General features: G+C 38.5%; 2 protein-coding genes across 3 annotated transcripts in view; both read left to right on the top strand.

Moving 5' to 3' along the window:
* slc6a16a (solute carrier family 6 member 16a) overlaps nucleotides 1-17,983 on the top strand; it is a 26,089-nt gene extending 8,106 nt beyond the window's left edge. For both annotated transcript variants that reach the window (XM_058048147.1, XM_058048146.1), the window contains 11 exons: nucleotides 6,292-6,511; nucleotides 8,088-8,245; nucleotides 9,923-10,049; nucleotides 10,127-10,302; nucleotides 11,876-11,986; nucleotides 12,081-12,322; nucleotides 12,398-12,578; nucleotides 14,973-15,174; nucleotides 15,251-15,410; nucleotides 15,490-15,652; nucleotides 16,902-17,983. In XM_058048147.1, the coding sequence (XP_057904130.1) occupies nucleotides 6,334-6,511; nucleotides 8,088-8,245; nucleotides 9,923-10,049; nucleotides 10,127-10,302; nucleotides 11,876-11,986; nucleotides 12,081-12,322; nucleotides 12,398-12,578; nucleotides 14,973-15,174; nucleotides 15,251-15,410; nucleotides 15,490-15,652; nucleotides 16,902-17,243 (2,040 nt within the window). In that variant the 5' untranslated portion in view covers nucleotides 6,292-6,333 and the 3' untranslated portion in view covers nucleotides 17,244-17,983. The remainder of the gene's footprint in view (nucleotides 1-6,291; nucleotides 6,512-8,087; nucleotides 8,246-9,922; nucleotides 10,050-10,126; nucleotides 10,303-11,875; nucleotides 11,987-12,080; nucleotides 12,323-12,397; nucleotides 12,579-14,972; nucleotides 15,175-15,250; nucleotides 15,411-15,489; nucleotides 15,653-16,901) is intronic.
* slc17a7a (solute carrier family 17 member 7a) overlaps nucleotides 17,952-18,653 on the top strand; it is an 18,993-nt gene continuing 18,291 nt past the window's right edge. Inside the window, exons 1-2 of the mRNA XM_058048148.1 lie at nucleotides 17,952-18,098; nucleotides 18,177-18,327. Of these exons, the coding sequence (XP_057904131.1) occupies nucleotides 18,266-18,327 (62 nt within the window). The 5' untranslated portion in view covers nucleotides 17,952-18,098; nucleotides 18,177-18,265. The remainder of the gene's footprint in view (nucleotides 18,099-18,176; nucleotides 18,328-18,653) is intronic.

Raw genomic sequence — 18,653 nt, 5'->3', positions numbered from 1 at the left:
GTGAGCAGCGCAGTGTCCAATAATAAATCAAATACTTGCTGCCATTAATACAACTTCTGCTGCTGCATGGTTTTGCACCGTACTCAGTATATTTCATTCTTTTGGCCATCTTTGCCAGAAGGCTTGGTTCTGCAGCTTTAGCTAGGTGACTATTTGACTAAAGGAGGAAAGTTTACATTTACATCTTAATGACCGAGGTACACTAACGCATTACCCAGTAATAATCGAGTTTTGGTGTTTGACCTGGAAAATATCATCAGGAAAGATAGATATGGTCGGCCGTATTGCAGTAGAAAATAGATGGACGAATTAAAATGCATAAGAAAGTTGTTGATTTTTAATATTTTTAACAGTGATTTCTGTGATGTTTACTTTAAAATGTGAGCAAAAATACATTTTTATTGTGGTAAATGCTCGAGAGCCAGATACAGTCATCAAAAGAGCCCTACCTGGCTCCCGAGCCATAGGTTCCCTACCTCTGGTTTAGAGAATACAATATATATACGGTATATAGTGATACTGTAATACTACCTGGTTGTTCCTCTGCTGCAATGGATTAAATTGCATGGCAGCTGGTCTCACTTTTTTGCAACAGCTACAGTAATAATAATAATTTTTAGTGCTAAAATTTAATTTTTTTGTTATAATTTTGGTTTATTCTCATAATATTGCAACCTGAAATAAAACTTTGTTTTTTAATATTTTGATACATTATTCTCGTAAAATTACGTTTTACGACTCAGTGGAGTCCAACTTTTTTCTGTTAATATTTTGACTTTTTTTCATTTTTTTTCATTTCATGAATAATTTTTAGTGCTAAAATGACATTTTTTGTTGTAATTTTACTGGTTTATTCTCATAATATTGCAACCTGGAATAAAACTTTGTGTCTTAATATTTTTGATACATTATTCTCGTAAAATTACATTTTGCTACTCAGTGGAGTCCAACTTTTTTTTGTTAATATTTTGACATTTTTTCATTTTTTTCATTTCATCAATAATTTTTACTGCTAAAATGACATTTTTTGTTGTAATTTTACTGGTTTATTCTCATAATATTGCAACCTGGAATAAAAGTTTGTGTCTTAATATTTTTGATACATTATTCTCGTAAAATTACGTTTTACGACTCAGTGGAGTCCAACTTTTTTCTGTTAATATTTAATTTTTTTTCACATTTTATTTTTTTTGTATATATTTTTCGAATTTGCTGGCTATGCAATGCATTATTGTGGTGTGGCTTGTATGCGAGTTGCTACAGCGCCCTCTGCTGTTGGATTTTATGATGTTCCCCTTAAGTCAGTCTGAACTGTCAAATACTTTCTGTAACATTTGTGTAATTTTTGTGGACTTGTGGAGAACTATCTGTCTAAAATAATAATAATAATGCGAATAGTGATGAAGGTAATACTAAGAATAGTGTCGCTGTAGTAGTAATCAGACACCGTGGGCGAATACTCTGGTGTGTATTTTCGTGTGGTCCAGCCCCTGCTTGTCCATTTTGGGACACAATAGTCCCGCCCCCGCAGTCTCCTCATTGGCTGGAATAGAAGTTTGTCTTATTTGGTGGCTGACGACGAAGACTTGGTTCAAACACACGAGTGGGTACATGTGGTGGAAAGCAAGGAGGACAAAAGTGACGACGACATCAGAATTCCACGGACATAGCTGTCAATGATGGTAATTTCTCTTTTGCACACTCATTAACATGTCAGTGAAAAGGATTGTTGTCTGTTCCGTGTTCGGTACTTCAGTTTATTTCAGGAATTCGTACACAATGTATTGAATTATCGTGGTAACATCTCATATTACTTTAAAAATGTTCCAACATTATAACCTGAAGAAATGCTGAACAAAAAGATCTGGAACTAGAAACCTAAAACCACTTAAGAACAATAAATGACCAGTTATTATCTGACAGTAGAAGCTAGCATGCTAATTTCTGCGAAATCAATTCATATACTTCCTGAATCGAATTAATTATTTAATTATTTTATTTTAATTTTATTATTATTATTTTCCACGTATTTCTTTATTCTACCAGTACTTGAATACTGTCTGTTGGTATATAATTTTTATTTTTTACTAATTTTTTAATTGCATGGTGGAATGCATGCTGATTTGCAAGAACGATAACAAAAAAGTGATTAATTGGATTGAAAAAAATGTTTTTATTTATTTTTACAAGCTGCTCGGGCTCCCCTTCTGGACCCCCCTTCAATTCTGAAATTCTCAAAATTATTTTAAGAAAATTACATGTTCATATATACAATAAAATAAGCTATCAATATTGAAGAGGCTGTTTTGCATGACATGGTTAGAGCCCTCCAACATTAAATAACACCCCTATAGTAACATTTACACTTCTATTACCCAATAAAGTAGACATAATAGGAAAGTAAGCCTCTTAAGACGTACAGTAAATGTGCTTGTCTGGTGCTTGTGCATCTCAACGAACATTACAGTAACATATATACATATAATTAAGCTATCAATATTGAAAAGGCTGTTTTGCATGACATGGTTAGAGCCCTCCAACATTAAATAACACCCCTATAGTTACTTTTACACTTCTATTACCCAATAAAGTAGACATAATAGAAAGTAAGCCTTTTAAGACGTACAGTAAATGTGCTTGTCTGGTGCTTGTGCATCTCACTGAACAATACAGTAACATATATACATATAATTAAGCTATCAATATTGAAAAGGCTGTTTTGCATGACATGGTTAGAGCCCTCCAACATTAAATAACACCCCTATAGTTACTTTTACACTTCGATTACCCAATAAAGTAGACATAATAGCAAGTAAGCCATTTAAGACGTACAGTAAATGTGCTTGTCTGGTGCTTGTGCATCGCAACGAACATTACAGTAACATATATACATATAATTAAGCTATCAATATTGAAAAGGCTGTTTTGCATGACATGGTTAGAGCCCTCCAACATTAAATAACACCCCTATAGTCACTTTTACACTTCGATTACCCAATAAAGTAGACATAATAGGAAAGTAAGCCATTTAAGACGTACAGTAAATGTGCTTGTCTGGTGCTTGTGCATCTCAACGAACATTACAGTAACATATATACATATAATTAAGCTATCAATGTTGAAAAGGCTGTTTTGCATGACATGGTTAGAGCCCTCCAACATTAAATAACACCCCTATAGTTACTTTTACACTTCTATTACCCAATAAAGTAGACATAATAGCAAGTAAGCCATTTAAGACGTACAGTAAATGTGCTTGTCTGGTGCTTGTGCATCGCAACGAACATTACAGTAACATATATACATATAATTAAGCTATCAATATTGAAAAGACTGTTTTGCATTACATGGTTAGAGCCCTCCAACATTAAATAACACCCCTATAGTTACTTTTACACTTCTATTACCCAATAAAGTAGACATAATAGAAAGTAAGCCTTTTGAGACGTACAGTAAATGTGCTTGTCTGGTGCTTGTGCATCGCAACGAACATTACAGTAACATATATACATATAATTAAGCTATCAATATTGAAAAGGCTGTTTTGCATGACATGGTTAGAGCCCTCCAACATTAAATAACACCCCTATAGTTACTTTTACACTTCTATTACCCAATAAAGTAGACATAATTGAAAGTAAGCCTTTTAAGACGTACAGTAAATGTGCTTGTCTGGTGCTTGTGCATCTCAACGAACAATACAGTAACATATATACATATAATTAAGCTATCAATATTGAAAAGACTGTTTTGCATTACATGGTTAGAGCCCTCCAACATTAAATAACACCCCTATGTCACTTTTACACTTCGATTACCCAATAAAGTAGACATAATAGAAAGTAAGCCTTTTAAGACGTACAGTAAATGTGCTTGTCTGGTGCTTGTGCATCTCACTGAACAATACAGTAACATATATACATATAATTAAGCTATCAATATTGAAAAGGCTGTTTTGCATGACATGGTTAGAGCCCTCCAACATTAAATAACACCCCTATAGTTACTTTTACACTTCTATTACCCAATAAAGTAGACATAATAGCAAATAAGCCATTTAAGACGTACAGTAAATGTGCTTGTCTGGTGCTTGTGCATCTCAACGAACATTACAGTAACATATATATATATATATATATATATATATATATATAATTAAGCTATCAATATTGAAAAGGCTGTTTTGCATGACATGGTTAGAGCCCTCCAACATTAAATAACACCCCTATAGTTACTTTTACACTTCGATTACCCAATAAAGTAGACATAATAGAAAGTAAGCCATTTTAAGACGTACAGTAAATGTGCTTGTCTGGTGCTTGTGCATCTCAACGAACAAAATGGCATTGTTGACACGATTCCTTTTGTCCATTCGTGCCCTTGACATTAGAAGACTTGGCACACATTAAACCCACAGAGGTGAGACAAAAGCGTGGAGACACGACGACAATGTTGTCGCACACGGCGAGCAAGTACTTCTGATACTGTGATAGGCTGTAAATGACGTGCGGCGGACGCCTCACTCAGAAGAAGTACTTGCGTTTTTACTACAAGTTCCATTGTCAGTGTTTATGTTGTTATATGTGAAGATAGTTTGGAAAAAAAATGGAGTCTATTTCCTGCCTGTGTACACGTCAACAACACCCACAGTCAACCAATGTGACCCTCTCGCACCCCCCCCCCCCACCACACATGACCAAAGACCACCCACCCCCCTTTCTAAGAACTGCATACTAGTATGCGTGTACGTACATTCCCCAGTACTTGTGTGTTTAAATATGTACTTAAAAAAAAAAACACATGTTCATTCTGGTCATGTGACTCATGTACTTTTCCAACCTTCACACACACACGAGGTCATGTCACACAGCACGTTTGGCTGCGACAGACCTGACCAGTACCTGGTCACATGACCTGTTTTTGGATGGCGAAGTTTGTTGCTTCCTCCGATATAAGAGATGGGCTCCCAAAATCGACCCCCCCCCCCCCCCAGCTTGTTTGTGTACTAAATCGAGTGAGGCTTGAGTTGCAGCACACATGTCTTTATGTGTTTTTTTTCACATGGCAAGTGATTGTGGGGGGGGGTGGGGGGGGGGGGTCACAACTCAACACATACATGTTAATAACTAACCACAAGCTTTCAGCCATATTCCCCCTTCTCTTAAAGAACACAATCCTACACAAACAAACGTAAACACTAAACCCATAGTATTCTACATTGGTCACTAGATGTCACTAATGTTGCTGTAATGTTTCCTGAGACACACAAGCACCAGACTTGAACAACTAGCTTTTATTGCAGGTTTTGAATGATCGCACAAGCTAAAACTAAACTCCCGACGTCACTTCCTGTCTACCCTCAACTCAGCTTCACTAGCAAAACATAAGAGCACAAGTCGTATATATAATAAAAATGACTATAGGGGTGTTATTTCATTCCTGGAGGGCTCTAACAAGGTTTAAATCTGCTTTGCTCTAACCACAAAAATATTCATTCATTTTCAACCGCTTATCCTACACCCTGGACTGGTCGGCAGCCAATCACAGGGCACATATAGACAAACAACCATTCACACTCAACATTCATACCTATGGACAATTTGGAGTCGCTAATTAACCTAGCATGTTTTTGGAATGTGGGAGGAAACCGGAGTACCCGGAGAAAACCCACGCATGCACGGGGAGAACATGCAAACTCCACACAGAGATGCCCGAGGTTGGAATCGAACCCTGGTCTCCTAGCTGTGAGGTCTGCACGCTAACCACTCGATCGCCGTGCAGCCCACAAAATATTAGATTCATAAATACAGAACCAATTAAACAAATTAAATAGGTATTTAAACAATAATGTATTTAACAGGGGCTGTACGGCGGTCGAGTGGTTAGCGCGTAGACCTCACAACTAGGAGACCCGTGTTCGAGTCCACTCTCAGGCATCTCTGTGTGGAGTTTGCATGGGTTTTCTCCGGGTACTCCGGTTTCCTCCCACATTCCAAAAAACATGCTAGGTTAATTAGCGACTCCAAATTGTCCATAGGTATGAATGTGAGTGTGAATGGTTGTTTGTCTATATGTGCCCTGTGGTTGGCTGGCCACCAGTCCAGGGTGTACCCTACTCTTGCCTGAAGACAGCTGGGATAGGCTCCAGCACCCCCGCGACCCTCGTGAGGATAAGCAGTAGAATTTAGCGGTAGCTGTAAAATTTTGTAATATTTTTCTTGAAAGCTCTACTGTGTTTCTGAAATATGACAAGTGTCCTCTTTTATGTTTTTACTCTCATTTAACGCCTAGACAGAGAAACCTTCATTGAATGGCGGCGAGGAGGCGCAGTGGATGAGTGACAATCAGTCCGAGTCCCAAATTGCACTCAGTCCTGACACAAATGACGCCAATAACGGAGACCGGCCAGCTTGGGACTCGAAGATCCAGTACGTGTTGGCCCAGGTGGGCTTCAGTGTGGGTTTAGGGAACGTGTGGAGGTTCCCTTACCTTTGTCACCAGAATGGAGGAGGTGAGTGATTTAGATTTTAGAATGGATTTTACAGTCCGGTATTGGCGGTATCAGTTTTTGATGGTACCGGGAGGTCCACGATCACTAGCAGGATTCAGGGGGCTGGACTGCTGCTAGCTGGGGAGGATGGATGCTTCGGACACTTTGACACTGAAGAGGACGACTTTAATGGGGGGAGTTTCCAAGGAGGAGGATGAGGACAGACTACTGTTTAACCAGCCGCATTACACACATTTATTTCATTAAAAGTCCTAAATACTAGTACTAAACTACTAGTACTACATTTCATGATGTGGACACCTGCGGCCCATATATGTACAAATATTTTTTTTCTCTTTAAATGTCATGAGTGGTTAGCACACAGACCCCACAGCTCGGAGACCAGGGTTCAATTCCACCCTCTGCCATCCCTGTGTGGAGTTAGCATGTTCTCTCCATGCATGCATGGGTTTTCTCTGTAATGTAAAGGTGTCGGTAATGTTACTATATTTGGTCACAGGAGTGTAAAGGTGACTATAGGGATGCTATTTCAGGTCTAGAGGGCTCTAATGTTAAAAAGTCTATTTGGAAGGTAAACGTTAACATGCAGGCCTCACAGCTAGGAGACCAGAGTTCAATTCCACCACTCGGCTATCTCTGTGTGGAGTTTGCACGTTCTCCCCGTGCATACGTGGGTTTTCTCCGGGTACTCCGGTTTCCTCCCACATTCCAAAAACATGCTAGGTTAATTAGCGACTCCAAATTGTCCATAGGTATGAATGTGAGTGTGAATGGTTGTTTGTCTATATGTGCCCTGTGATTGGCTGGCGATCTGAAGACAGCTGGGATAGGCTCCAGCACAAAAGTGGTCGAAAATGAATGAATGAATGTGTACTTGGGGGGGGACGTACAACAATGAATCTCGCACACAATAAAACTAAAATAAAGTAAAATTATTCCAACAACATGCATGCTAGGTTAATTGGCGACTCCAAATTGTCCATAGGTATGAATGTGAGTGTGAATGGTTGTTTGTCTATATGTGCCCTGTGATTGGCTGGCTACCAGTCCAGGGTGTACCCCGCCTCTTGCCTGAAGACAGCTGGGATAGGCTCCAGCATACCCATGACCCTCGTGAGGATAAGCGGTAGAAAATGAATGAATGTGCACTTGGGGGGGGACAAAACAGGAATAATTCTATTTTAACATTTTCCATACAAAGTACAACAATGAGTCTCACATACAATAAAACTAAAATAAAGTAAAATTGTTCAAAGAACATGCACGCTAGGTTAATTAGCGACTCCAAATTGTCCATAGGTATGAATGTGAGTGTGAATGGTTGTTTGTCTATATGTGCCCTGTGATTGGCTGGCGACCAGTCCAAGGTGTACCCCGCCTCTCACCTGAAAACAGCTGGGATAGGCTCCAGCACCCCCCCCGACCCTTGTGAGGAAAAAGCGGTAGAAAATGAGTGAATGAATGAATGAATGAAATGTAATGAGTGCGACTCCATAGTCCAATGCCTGTACTTTTATTTGACTGTGAATTTTGTGTACTTACTTTTCTGAAAGTAAGTTTTTCCCCTTCCTCGCAGGGGCCTTCATGCTGTTGTATGTTTTCCTTCTTCTGGTGGTCGGCGTTCCGCTCTTCTTCATGGAGTTGGCAGCCGGCCAGAGCATTCGACAGGGAAGCATCGGTGTCTGGAAGCACATCTCCCCCAAACTGGGCGGCATCGGCTACTCCAGCTGCTTGGTGAGGATTTATTGGACTTGTTGATTGTATTCCCACATACTGTGCGAAATCACCCATGCAAATGAATGAAGTTGGCGAGTGTAACGATTGACTTATTTCCTTCCTAAAACCTCCTCCTGACCCCATATATCACGTACATGTAATCAAGCCTTTTTCAAACAGTGTGTAAACCCGGCGAGGAGTTGTAATGTGAGAAGTATTGCGAAACTTTCTCCCACAGATATTGAATGTGAACAAGGATCTCTGTGTTTTTCCAGCATGTTTATTTTTCAGCAAGCATATTTACCGATACACCTGAAAGCCACCAAAATATCCATATTTGAGTGTACTGTTTAGGCATTTGACTAAGTAAGATTGATTATTGGAAAATGTATATATTACTTTTCATTCCTATTCCCCCACTCCATCCACATAAAAGTACATACGTCATGTGCGATTTGACCAATCAGAAGCCAACAAGAGCAACCACAGCTGATTTGATTGAGCATTATCACGCTTCCTGGTCGTTGTTATGAGATATTAGCTGCATAATGATGTGTACATAATATTCAAAATCAGTGCTCACTTATAAACAGTCCAGGAAACATCATGGATGTTGAACCAGTCGCACAGCCACGTGTCTGCTGTTGCTGTAAATCAGGGGTGTCTAAAGTGCGGCCTGGGGGCTATTTATAATCCATGGCTTGTTTTTATTGGTCCCCAGCATATGTAATTTAATGGCAACAACAACAAGAGCAGCAAAAGAAGGAAAAGTCAACAGTAATTTTACAAGAATGAAATCAAAATTCAAAAATAAAAAAGTTGTAATGTTACAAAAAAAGGGTGCCATTTTACAACAATAACTTTGTAATATTATGAGGGAAAATAACGTAATTTTAGTACCATAATGTTGAAATATTAAATAAAAAAATATATTATTTTTATAGGAAGAAAGTTTAAAAAGATGAAAAATGTAGAAAAAAAACCCTGCAGAAATCCATTTTATTTTCAAAATATTTAAAATATTAAGATATATTTTTTTTTAATTTTCAGATTTTATTCTAACAAGAAAAGAAAACAAGAAAAATTCTATGACAATAGTTATTATTAAAAAAGTAAAATGTAAAATAAAAAAGTTGTAATGTAACAAAAAAAGGGTGCCATTTTACAACAATAACTTTCTAATATTTCTAATATTCTAATATTCTAATATTTTCTAATAATTGGGAAAATAACGTAATTTTAGTACCATAATGTTGAAATATTAAATTAAAAATATATATATAATTTTTTTATAGGAAGAAAGTTTGAAAAACAAACTGCAGAAATCAATTTTATTTTTTAAATATTTTCAATATTAAGATAATCTTTTTTCAAATTTTCTGATTTTATTCTAACAAGAAAAGAAAACAAGAAAAATTCTATGAGAATAAAGTTATTATTCATATCATACACTCATATTATTAGGTAAAATAATGTAATTTAGGTAGCATAGTTGCAATATTGTGAGCAACAAACAAAGCTTGTTTTCATAACATCAACAAAAGAAAGAATGAGAAAAAAAGTAAAACACAACAGGAGAAAAATTGTCTTAAAAACTTATAAAATGTTTTTTTTGTAAGTATCAAAAAGGCCCCCGCATCCTCTGACTTTTTTGCCTGGGTGGAAAAACTCAGTTTTACGTTGTCTTCTCCTTAGGTGTGCTTTTACGTGGGCCTTTACTACAACGTGATTATTGCATGGAGCCTCTTCTACTTGGGGAACTCCTTCCAGTATCCGTTACCATGGCAGCACTGTCCCACCGACGTGGCCACCAACGACACAGGTAGTGTGCGTGTGCATGCCTGCATCCGTGTGTATTGTGACGTCCAAACCACCAAATACTTTCTCCTGTCTGAACAGTGAAAGAATGTGCACGAAGTTCGCCAACATCCTATTTCTGGTTTCGGAAGGCCCTGAACATCTCAAATTCCATCGAGGAATCCGGAGAGTTGAATTCGCTCATGACGGGCTGCTTGCTGGCCGCATGGACCATCGTCTCGTTAGCCATGATTAAGGGCATCAAGTCGTCTGCAAAGGTTAACAAGACTTTTTATAATAACAGTTTTTTTGCTGCGGCTGCACGGTGGATGAGTGGTTAGCGCGTAGACCTCACTGCTTGGAGACCCGAGTTCAATCCCACTTAATTTGCATGTTGTCCCTTTGCATGCGTGGGTTTTCTCCGGGTACTCCGGTTTCCTCCCACATTCCAAAAACATGCTAGGTTAATTAGCGACTCCAATTTGTCTATAGGTATGAATGTGAGTGTGAATGGTTGTTTGTCTATATGTGCCCTGTGATTGGCTGGCCACCCTGCCGAAGACAGCTGGGATAGGCTCCAGCACGCCCCGCGACCCTCGTGAGGATAAGCGCTAGAAAATGAATGAATGAACTTTCTAAATGTGTTTTTTTTAACATTATTAGAGCTCTCTAGACATGAAGTAGCACCCCTATAGTCACTTACACACTCCTATAATTTATTATTTATAACATTACACAACTTTTTTGCTGGGGAGAGTTCAATTCCATGCTCGGCCATCTCTGTGTGGAGTTTGCATGTTCTCCCCGTGCATGTGTGGGTTTTCTCCGGGTACTCCGGTTTCCTCCCACATTCCAAAAACATGCTACGTTAATTGCCGACTCTAAATTGTCCATAGGTATGAATGTGAGTGTGAATGGTTGTTTGTCTATATGTGCCCTGTGATTGGCTGGCCACCAGTCCAGGGTGTACCCCGCCTCTCGCCCTGAAGACAGCTGGGATAGGCTCCAGCACCCCCGAGACCCTCGTGAGGATAAGCGCTAGAAAATTAATGAATGAATGAACATTCTAAATGTGTTTTTTTAACATTATTAGAGCTCTCTAGACATGAAGTAGCATCCCTATAGTCACTTATACACTCCTATAATTCATTATTTATGACATTACACAACTCTTTTGCTGGAGAGACAAGTTCAATTCCACGCTCGGCCATCTCTATGTTGCGTTTGCACGTTCTCCCCGTGCATGCGTGGGTTTTCTCCGGGTACTGCGGTTTCCTCCCAGATTCCAAAAACATGCTAGGTTAATTGCCGACTCTAAATTGTCCATAAGTATGAATGTGAGTGTGAATGGTTGTTTGTCTATATGTGCCCTGTGATTGGCTGGCCACCAGTCCAGGGTGTACCCCGCCTCTCGCCCTGAAGACAGCTGGGATAGACTCCAGCACAAAAGTGGTAGAAAATGAATGAATGTGCACTTGGGGGCGGGGGGGCGTACAGCAATGAATCTTGCACACAATAAAACTAAAATAAAGTAAAATTATTCCAACAACATGCATGCTAGGTTAATTGGCGAGTCTAAATTGTCCATAGGTATGAATGTGAGTGTGAATGGTTGTTTGTCTATATGTGCCCTGTGATTGGCTGACCACTAGTCCAGGGTGGACCCCGCCTCTCGCCTGATGACAACTGGGATAGGCTCCAGCACCCTCCATGACCCTTGTGAGGATAAGCAGTAGAAAATGAATGAATGAATGAGTTTTTTGCTGCAAATAATTATAATAATAATGTTTTTAAGGATGTTTATTGGATTTAAAGTAGTTAGTTTAGTCCAAATTTTCCTTTCTGTTCCAGGTGATGTACTTCTCCTCGGTGTTCCCCTACGTGGTGCTCTTCATTTTCCTCATCAGAGGCTTGATGTTGGATGGTGCCACAGAAGGAATCACATACATGTTCTATCCCAAAGTAAGCACCCGTCCCATAGCGTGTTATTATTATTATGTTTAATCTGTCATTCGAGACCAGAGTCTACACCAGAACTTTTGCTTATGTGTCCCAGTTGGAGATCTGGGGGAACATGCAAGTGTGGCGGCAGGCTGCCACTCAAGTGTTTTTCGCCCTGGGACTTGGCTACGGCTCCGTCATTGCGTATTCCTCCTACAATCCCGTCCAAAACAACTGCCACAGGGACGCTCTCATGGTCTCGGGCATCAACTTCATGACGTCCGTGCTGGCTTCGTTGGTGGTGTTTGTCATCTTGGGTTTCCGCGCCAAGAACATCGCAAAGGACTGCGTGGCGACGTGTGTATCAGAGTCCATTACTGGGATTTGACTTCAAACTATAACACTTTTATGGTTTGACTGATTTATTTTCAGAAATCTCGACCTTCTAAGCGTCATGTCAGCCCAGGACCAGGACCAGCACTGGTGGCCTTGGTTCAACATAACAGATCCAAGCTCTGTGTCTGTCCAAGACTACAGAGAATGGTACAGCCACTACGGCACCACGCTGGGTCATAACATCACCGACTGCAGTTTGGAGGATGAGATGAACAAGGTGGGAAATGTAGTTTTTTGCGTCATACTGCAAAGAAACACACATCATTAACTTGGGTGGTGGCAAATATGGCGTCACTGGAGCCAAAAGGGGGCGGCACGGCGGGACCTCACAGCTAGGAGGACCAGGGTTCGATTCCACCCTCGGCCATCTCTGTGTGGAGTTTGCATGTTCTCCCCGTGCATGCGTGGGTTTTCTCCGGGTACTCCGGTTTCCTCCCACATTCCAAAAACATGCTAGGTTAATTAACGACTCCAAATTGTCCATAGGTATGAATGTGAGTGTGAATGGTTGTTTGTCTATATGTGCCCTGTGATTGGCTGGCCACCAGTCCCGGGTGTACCCCGCCTCTCGCCCGAAGACAGCTGGGATAGGCTCCAGCACCCCCGCGACCCTTGTGAGGAAAAAACGGTAGAAAATGAATGAATGGAGCCAAATGGAGTTCTTTCACTTTTCCAAGAGCATGGAATTGAAGGGTTAATAGTTCCCAGAAATATCCTCTGCAGGACAATACAGTGAAAACTATGGGATGTTCAGGATGGAGAAAGTTTCCTGCAGAGATGGAAGCAAGCTGTGTCAGACGAGTGAGCGGGAAACTTAAATAAACAGATCATCCATTTATCATGTATTTAGGAACAGTAGACATATTTACCTGGAGGCCTCCCATGAAGCAGATAGCCACTGGAAAGGAACAAATATTAATATTTTCTGATGTACTTTGAAGATGTACCATATGGAAAATATTCTCTTAGTAGCCAAACTTGCATTCAAGTTCTATAATGATCATTCATTCATTCATTTTCTACCGCTTTTCACGGGGAGAACATGCAAACTCCACACAGAGATGGCCGAGGGTGGAATTGAACCCTGGTCTCCTAGCTGTGAGGTCTGTGCGCTAACCACTCGACAAGTTCTTCATTGATTATGAAATACTAAGCGAAGTTTGTTTATATATAACATAACAAAATAACAAACAAAATAACATTTATACTTGAGTTTAGTCTTATTTTTAAGTTTGGTTGAAGTCAAATTTAGTCCAGATTAGTTTTGTCTCATTATCTTTAATTTTGTTAGTTTTAGTTTGCTTGTGTAGTTTGTTTTTAGTTGAGTTAAGAAGTTAGTTGTGTCTTAGGTTTAATTTTGTTTTTTATTTTAATCTTACTATTAAATTAGTTGAAATTAGTTTGTATTTTATGGCAACTTTATTTGTATTTTTATTTAGTTTGTGTAGGTGTTGTTTTACCTGAATTTACTTTAGTTTTATTTTATTTTAGTTTTAGTGTTTTATGTTTTAGTTCGAGTTTACTTTTTCAGTCCCTTAATTTTTAGTTTTGATATTTATTTTTAGTTTAGTTTACTTTAAATTAGTCTAGTTTTAGTTTTCATTGTTATTTTAGTTGAAGTGGTCTTAGTATTTTTGCTTTTGTTTACTTGTATTTAATGTGTTGTTTTAGCATAGTTTAGTTGAGTTTAAATGACTTAGTCTTAGTGTAAGTCTTAAATTTTGTTTGAATTCTTAAATGTTGTCATGAATGGAATCATTTCAGTTTTAGTTTGCTTTTGTAGTTTATTTTTAGTTGAGTTAAGAAGTTAGTTGTGTCTTAGGTTTAATCTTGGTTTTATTTTAATCGTACTGTTAAATTAGTTGAAATTAGTTTGTATTTTATGGCAACTTTATTTGTATTTTTATTTAGTTTGTGTAGGTGTTGTTTTACCTGAATTTACTTTAGTTTAGTTTTAGTTTAGTTTTATGTTTTAGTTCGAGTTTACTTTTTCAGTCCTTTAATTTTTAGTTTTGATATTTATTTTTAGTTTAGTTTACTTTAAATTAGTCTAGTTTTAGTTTTCATTGTGGTTTTAGTTGAAGTGGTCTTAGTCTTTTTGCTTTTGTTTACTTGTATTTAATGTGTTGTTTTAGCATAGTTTAGTTGAGTTTAAATGACTTAGTCTTAGTGTAAGTCTTAAATTTTGTTTGAATTCTTAAATGTTGTCATGAATGGAATCATTTCAGTTTTCGATGAGTTTTAATAACTCCAATACTTAGCATTTACATAAATGAATGGCTAGTTTAGTTTACTTTAAATTAGTCTAGTTTTAGTTTTCATTGTTGTTTTAGTTGAATTGGTCTTAGTCTTTTTGCTTTTGTTTACTTGTATTTAATGTGTTTTTTAGCATAGTTTTTTAGTTTAAATGACTTAGTCTTAGTGTAAGTCTTAAATTTAGTTTGAATTCTTAAATGTTGTCATGAATGGAATCATTTCAGTTTTCGATGAGTTTTACCAACTCCAATACTAAGCTTTGTTTTTATAAATTGAAATTTCCAACTGTTGTGAGTCAGTCGACGTGTGTAATGTCGTCATCTTTTGCGTGTGTTGTTTGTGTTGGGGTGTTCAGGGAGTGGAAGGGACAGGACTGGCTTTCATAGCGTTCACTGAGGCGATGGCTCTCTTCCCAGCCAGCCCCTTCTGGTCCGCTCTGTTTTTCCTAATGCTGCTCAACCTGGGCCTCAGCACCATGTTTGGGACCATGCAGGGAATCCTCACACCTCTCATGGATAATTTCAAGCTGCTAGCACGCCATCGCACGTTACTCACCGGTAAAACACCGAGCACATCTTCACATTCATCATTTCTAGGTCCAGATGTCATTTTTCTGCCATGTTTGTTTATCAGTGTCCAGCTGTGCTTTGGGCTTCCTGATCGGACTTCTCTTCACTCAGCGCTCGGGGAACTACTTTGTAGCCATGTTTGACGACTACTCCGCCACGTTGCCGTTGATCATCGTTGTCATCTTTGAAACCATCAGTGTGTCCTGGGTCTATGGCACAGATCGGTAAGGCCGTAAAAATCTTCATGTCCTGTTCTAGCATCCCGCACAATGTCTTCTGTGGGCTGGTTCTCCTACTCTGCAGCTTCTTGGACGATATCGAAGACATGCTGAAATGGCGCCCTCCGGTGGTGTACAAATATCTTTGGAAATATGTGTGCTTGTTGGCTATGATCGGACTTTTGACTGCCAGTTTGTTGAGGATGGTCTTTAAAGGACCCACATACACAGCCTGGAATCAAACCATGGTAAGATGGCAGTTTCACTCATACTGAGTTTTTTTTTTTTTTACATCACATGAAGCTGAAAATGTTAGTGTAGTCATAATAATAGTAATATAAATAATATAGTATACGTATTATATATACTTGAAATAATATTAGAAATAATAAAAATACATACATAAACACATAGTAATATAAAAAATATAGTATATTATATATACTTTACTTAAAATAATATTTGAAATAATGAAAATACATACATAAATACATAGTAATATAAATAATATAGTATAATATAGTATATTATATATACTTTATTTCAAATATTATTTCAAATAATGAAAATACATACATAAATACATAGTAATATAAAGAATATAGTATAATATAGTATATTATATATACTTGAAATAATATTTGAAATAATGAAAATACATACATAAATACATAATTAAATAATAATAATAGTACATTTTATTTATATTGCACTTTACATTACAGAAACCTCAAAGTGCTACAAAGAAAGCATAATACTATATATATATATATAATATATATATATATATATATATAATTGTAATATAATAATAATAATAATGGTAATGTAATAATAACAATATTAAATAATTAAAATTATTTAATTAAGTTATTATTGCATTTTTTAACGTCTTGTGGTCTCATTTTTCAATGAGTGTAAAGTGAGTGTAATTTTTTTGGGGCGGGGGGTATTTTTCTTATTTTCCTGTTAATTGTCATATGTCTGTCTTCTTCTTCTACACCAGGGGTCTCAAACTCAATTTACTTGGGGGGCCACTGGAGCTAGGGCCGCATCAGGTTTTCCCAAAAAAAAAGCGACCTAAACGGTAGCCTTCAAGTTATTTCCTTTAAACTTAAATAGCCCAAAACTTACCACTTCCACATGGATAGGGAGGATAACTATTAACAGTTATTTAACCTTTAACATGAACATTAATCAAACGTAATATTTTTTTTCTGGGTACATGATATCATACAGCATCCATATCAAACTTGCGCTGGCCACACTAACATTAAACTTTCATATCAAGGCGGGGGCCTCAAACTTGTGTCGTGCGGGCCACATTTGGCCCGCGGGCCGCGTGTTTGAGACCCCTGTTCTACACAGTAGTAAGTGTCATTCTCATTGGTAGTATGTCATGTATTTCTACTGAATATTACCACCATAGAGTACAGTACTTACAGTACTTTCAGTACTTTTGAGGTAATATTATTGCTTGTATCTTCATCTGGCCAGGCCTCCGAGATGACATTAGAGTACCCGGGTTGGTCCCTGGCTATGATCGTGCTGCTTATGGTCTTTGCCAGCCTGCCCGTTCCCATCGGCTACATCCACTCCACCCTGCAGCACCGCTGGCTGCCCGACGCCCACACCGATGAAGGAGGTTCCGGCCAGGAGGTGCACCGAGACTTGTACACCAAATGCAACTCTGTCGAACAGCTGGATTTCAACTCAGTTACCCCCGAGGAAGACACCGCACGATCTAGGATCACCTTCCTGCCGGTAGGCGGCGAACACTATCGCCTCCTGCCGCAACAGGAAGACGATGAAGAGGAACAGCAGGACACGGGGGTGTGAGGGGACGTGTTTGGCGTGGTGGTTGAAAGCGTTACAAATGCGCGTCCTCGGAGATGGGATGTATCAGGGAGGACCGCGTTAGACACAAATAGTTGCAGAAGCTGCTTTAATGGCAAGCTAAAAGCTAGTTTATTCAGTAAAACATCACATAGCCAGACTAAGAATGTCGCCTTCGGAGAACAAAACAAAGATTTCCTCCTCATTTGCATGCCTGTTTGTGAGGACCAATCAGAGTGTTAAAGTTGACATATGATGGAAAAGTCACTTTTTAATTCTGTATATATATTTACTGTCCATATTTGGGCGACTAACCCCCTGGCTAATTTACATAAAACCACCCAAATGCAGTTGTTTCTGCATCCATGGTTTGGAAGCTCCAAAGATTAAGATCCACTTCCTGTTTTTGGGCTCCACACCTTTTTCACTTTCACACTCTTGCTTGCACTCCCACACATCCCACACCACACAAAACCGGCTCATCTGAGCAGTGCTACTCAGACAGGGTTTGAATTGTGCTGCAATTCTTCATCTGTGGTGTGTTTTGACGATATTATTAAGACACTCGTACAAAAAATGTATTATATGATATTCTTTTAAAGTAACTTTCAATTTCAGGAAAGTTAATAACTGCTTTTTGGGTCCTTTATTATCACAAAGAATGTGTTGTATTATTGTTAGATTTTACCTCACATGTTGATAGCGAGTGATGCGTTCAATTGTAATGTATGTGTTGTACTATAGGTGATGATTTTATTAAATGTGTATAAATCTGCATATATAATATATGAAAGTAATTTACAGAGGACATCCAGGTTGGAATCCCTAACATCTCCATGAGGAACTGCGTTTGAATACGTAATTCAGCTTTAAAAACAAAACAATAACAATGTAATCAACACAATAGCATGAACGTGCCTCTTCTTTACCTCTCAGGGGGCGCACGGGAGCGAGCAGGAGCGCGTGCACTGCGCGCGCCCACACGGAAGAGGAGCACACGGGCGGGCTCAGCAGCAGCAAGAAAGATGGAGGTCCGACCTGACAGGTTCAAGGCGGTCGCGGCCAAAACTTTGGGCAGAATTAACAGGTAATTTTCCATCTTATCTTTTTATTTTTGTCACAATGTTCATCACTTTAGCTGACTTCCAGTTAGCACGCTCTGTCACGTGACTTTTCGATTCCTTTGGGTTTGGGCGCGTGCAGCTCGAGCCGAATTCATAAATAATAAAAGTTTGTTTCTGGATTTACATTTAAGGAGCTAAAGTCAAGAAAAATACGCCGTAGTCACAATTTAATACAAAAAAAATACTAAACATTGATTTTATGCAAAAATATATGCAAAAACTGCATATTTCTACGCATAATTCTATTAAAAGTAACAGTTTTCTCGATTTACGCTTAATTATTTCTATT

The sequence above is a fragment of the Doryrhamphus excisus genome, chromosome 15 (genome assembly GCF_030265055.1).
Source record: "Doryrhamphus excisus isolate RoL2022-K1 chromosome 15, RoL_Dexc_1.0, whole genome shotgun sequence".
NCBI lineage: Eukaryota > Metazoa > Chordata > Actinopteri > Syngnathiformes > Syngnathidae > Doryrhamphus > Doryrhamphus excisus.
Note: the sequence above shows the minus strand (reverse complement) of the source record. Positions and strands in the feature narration are given on the sequence as shown.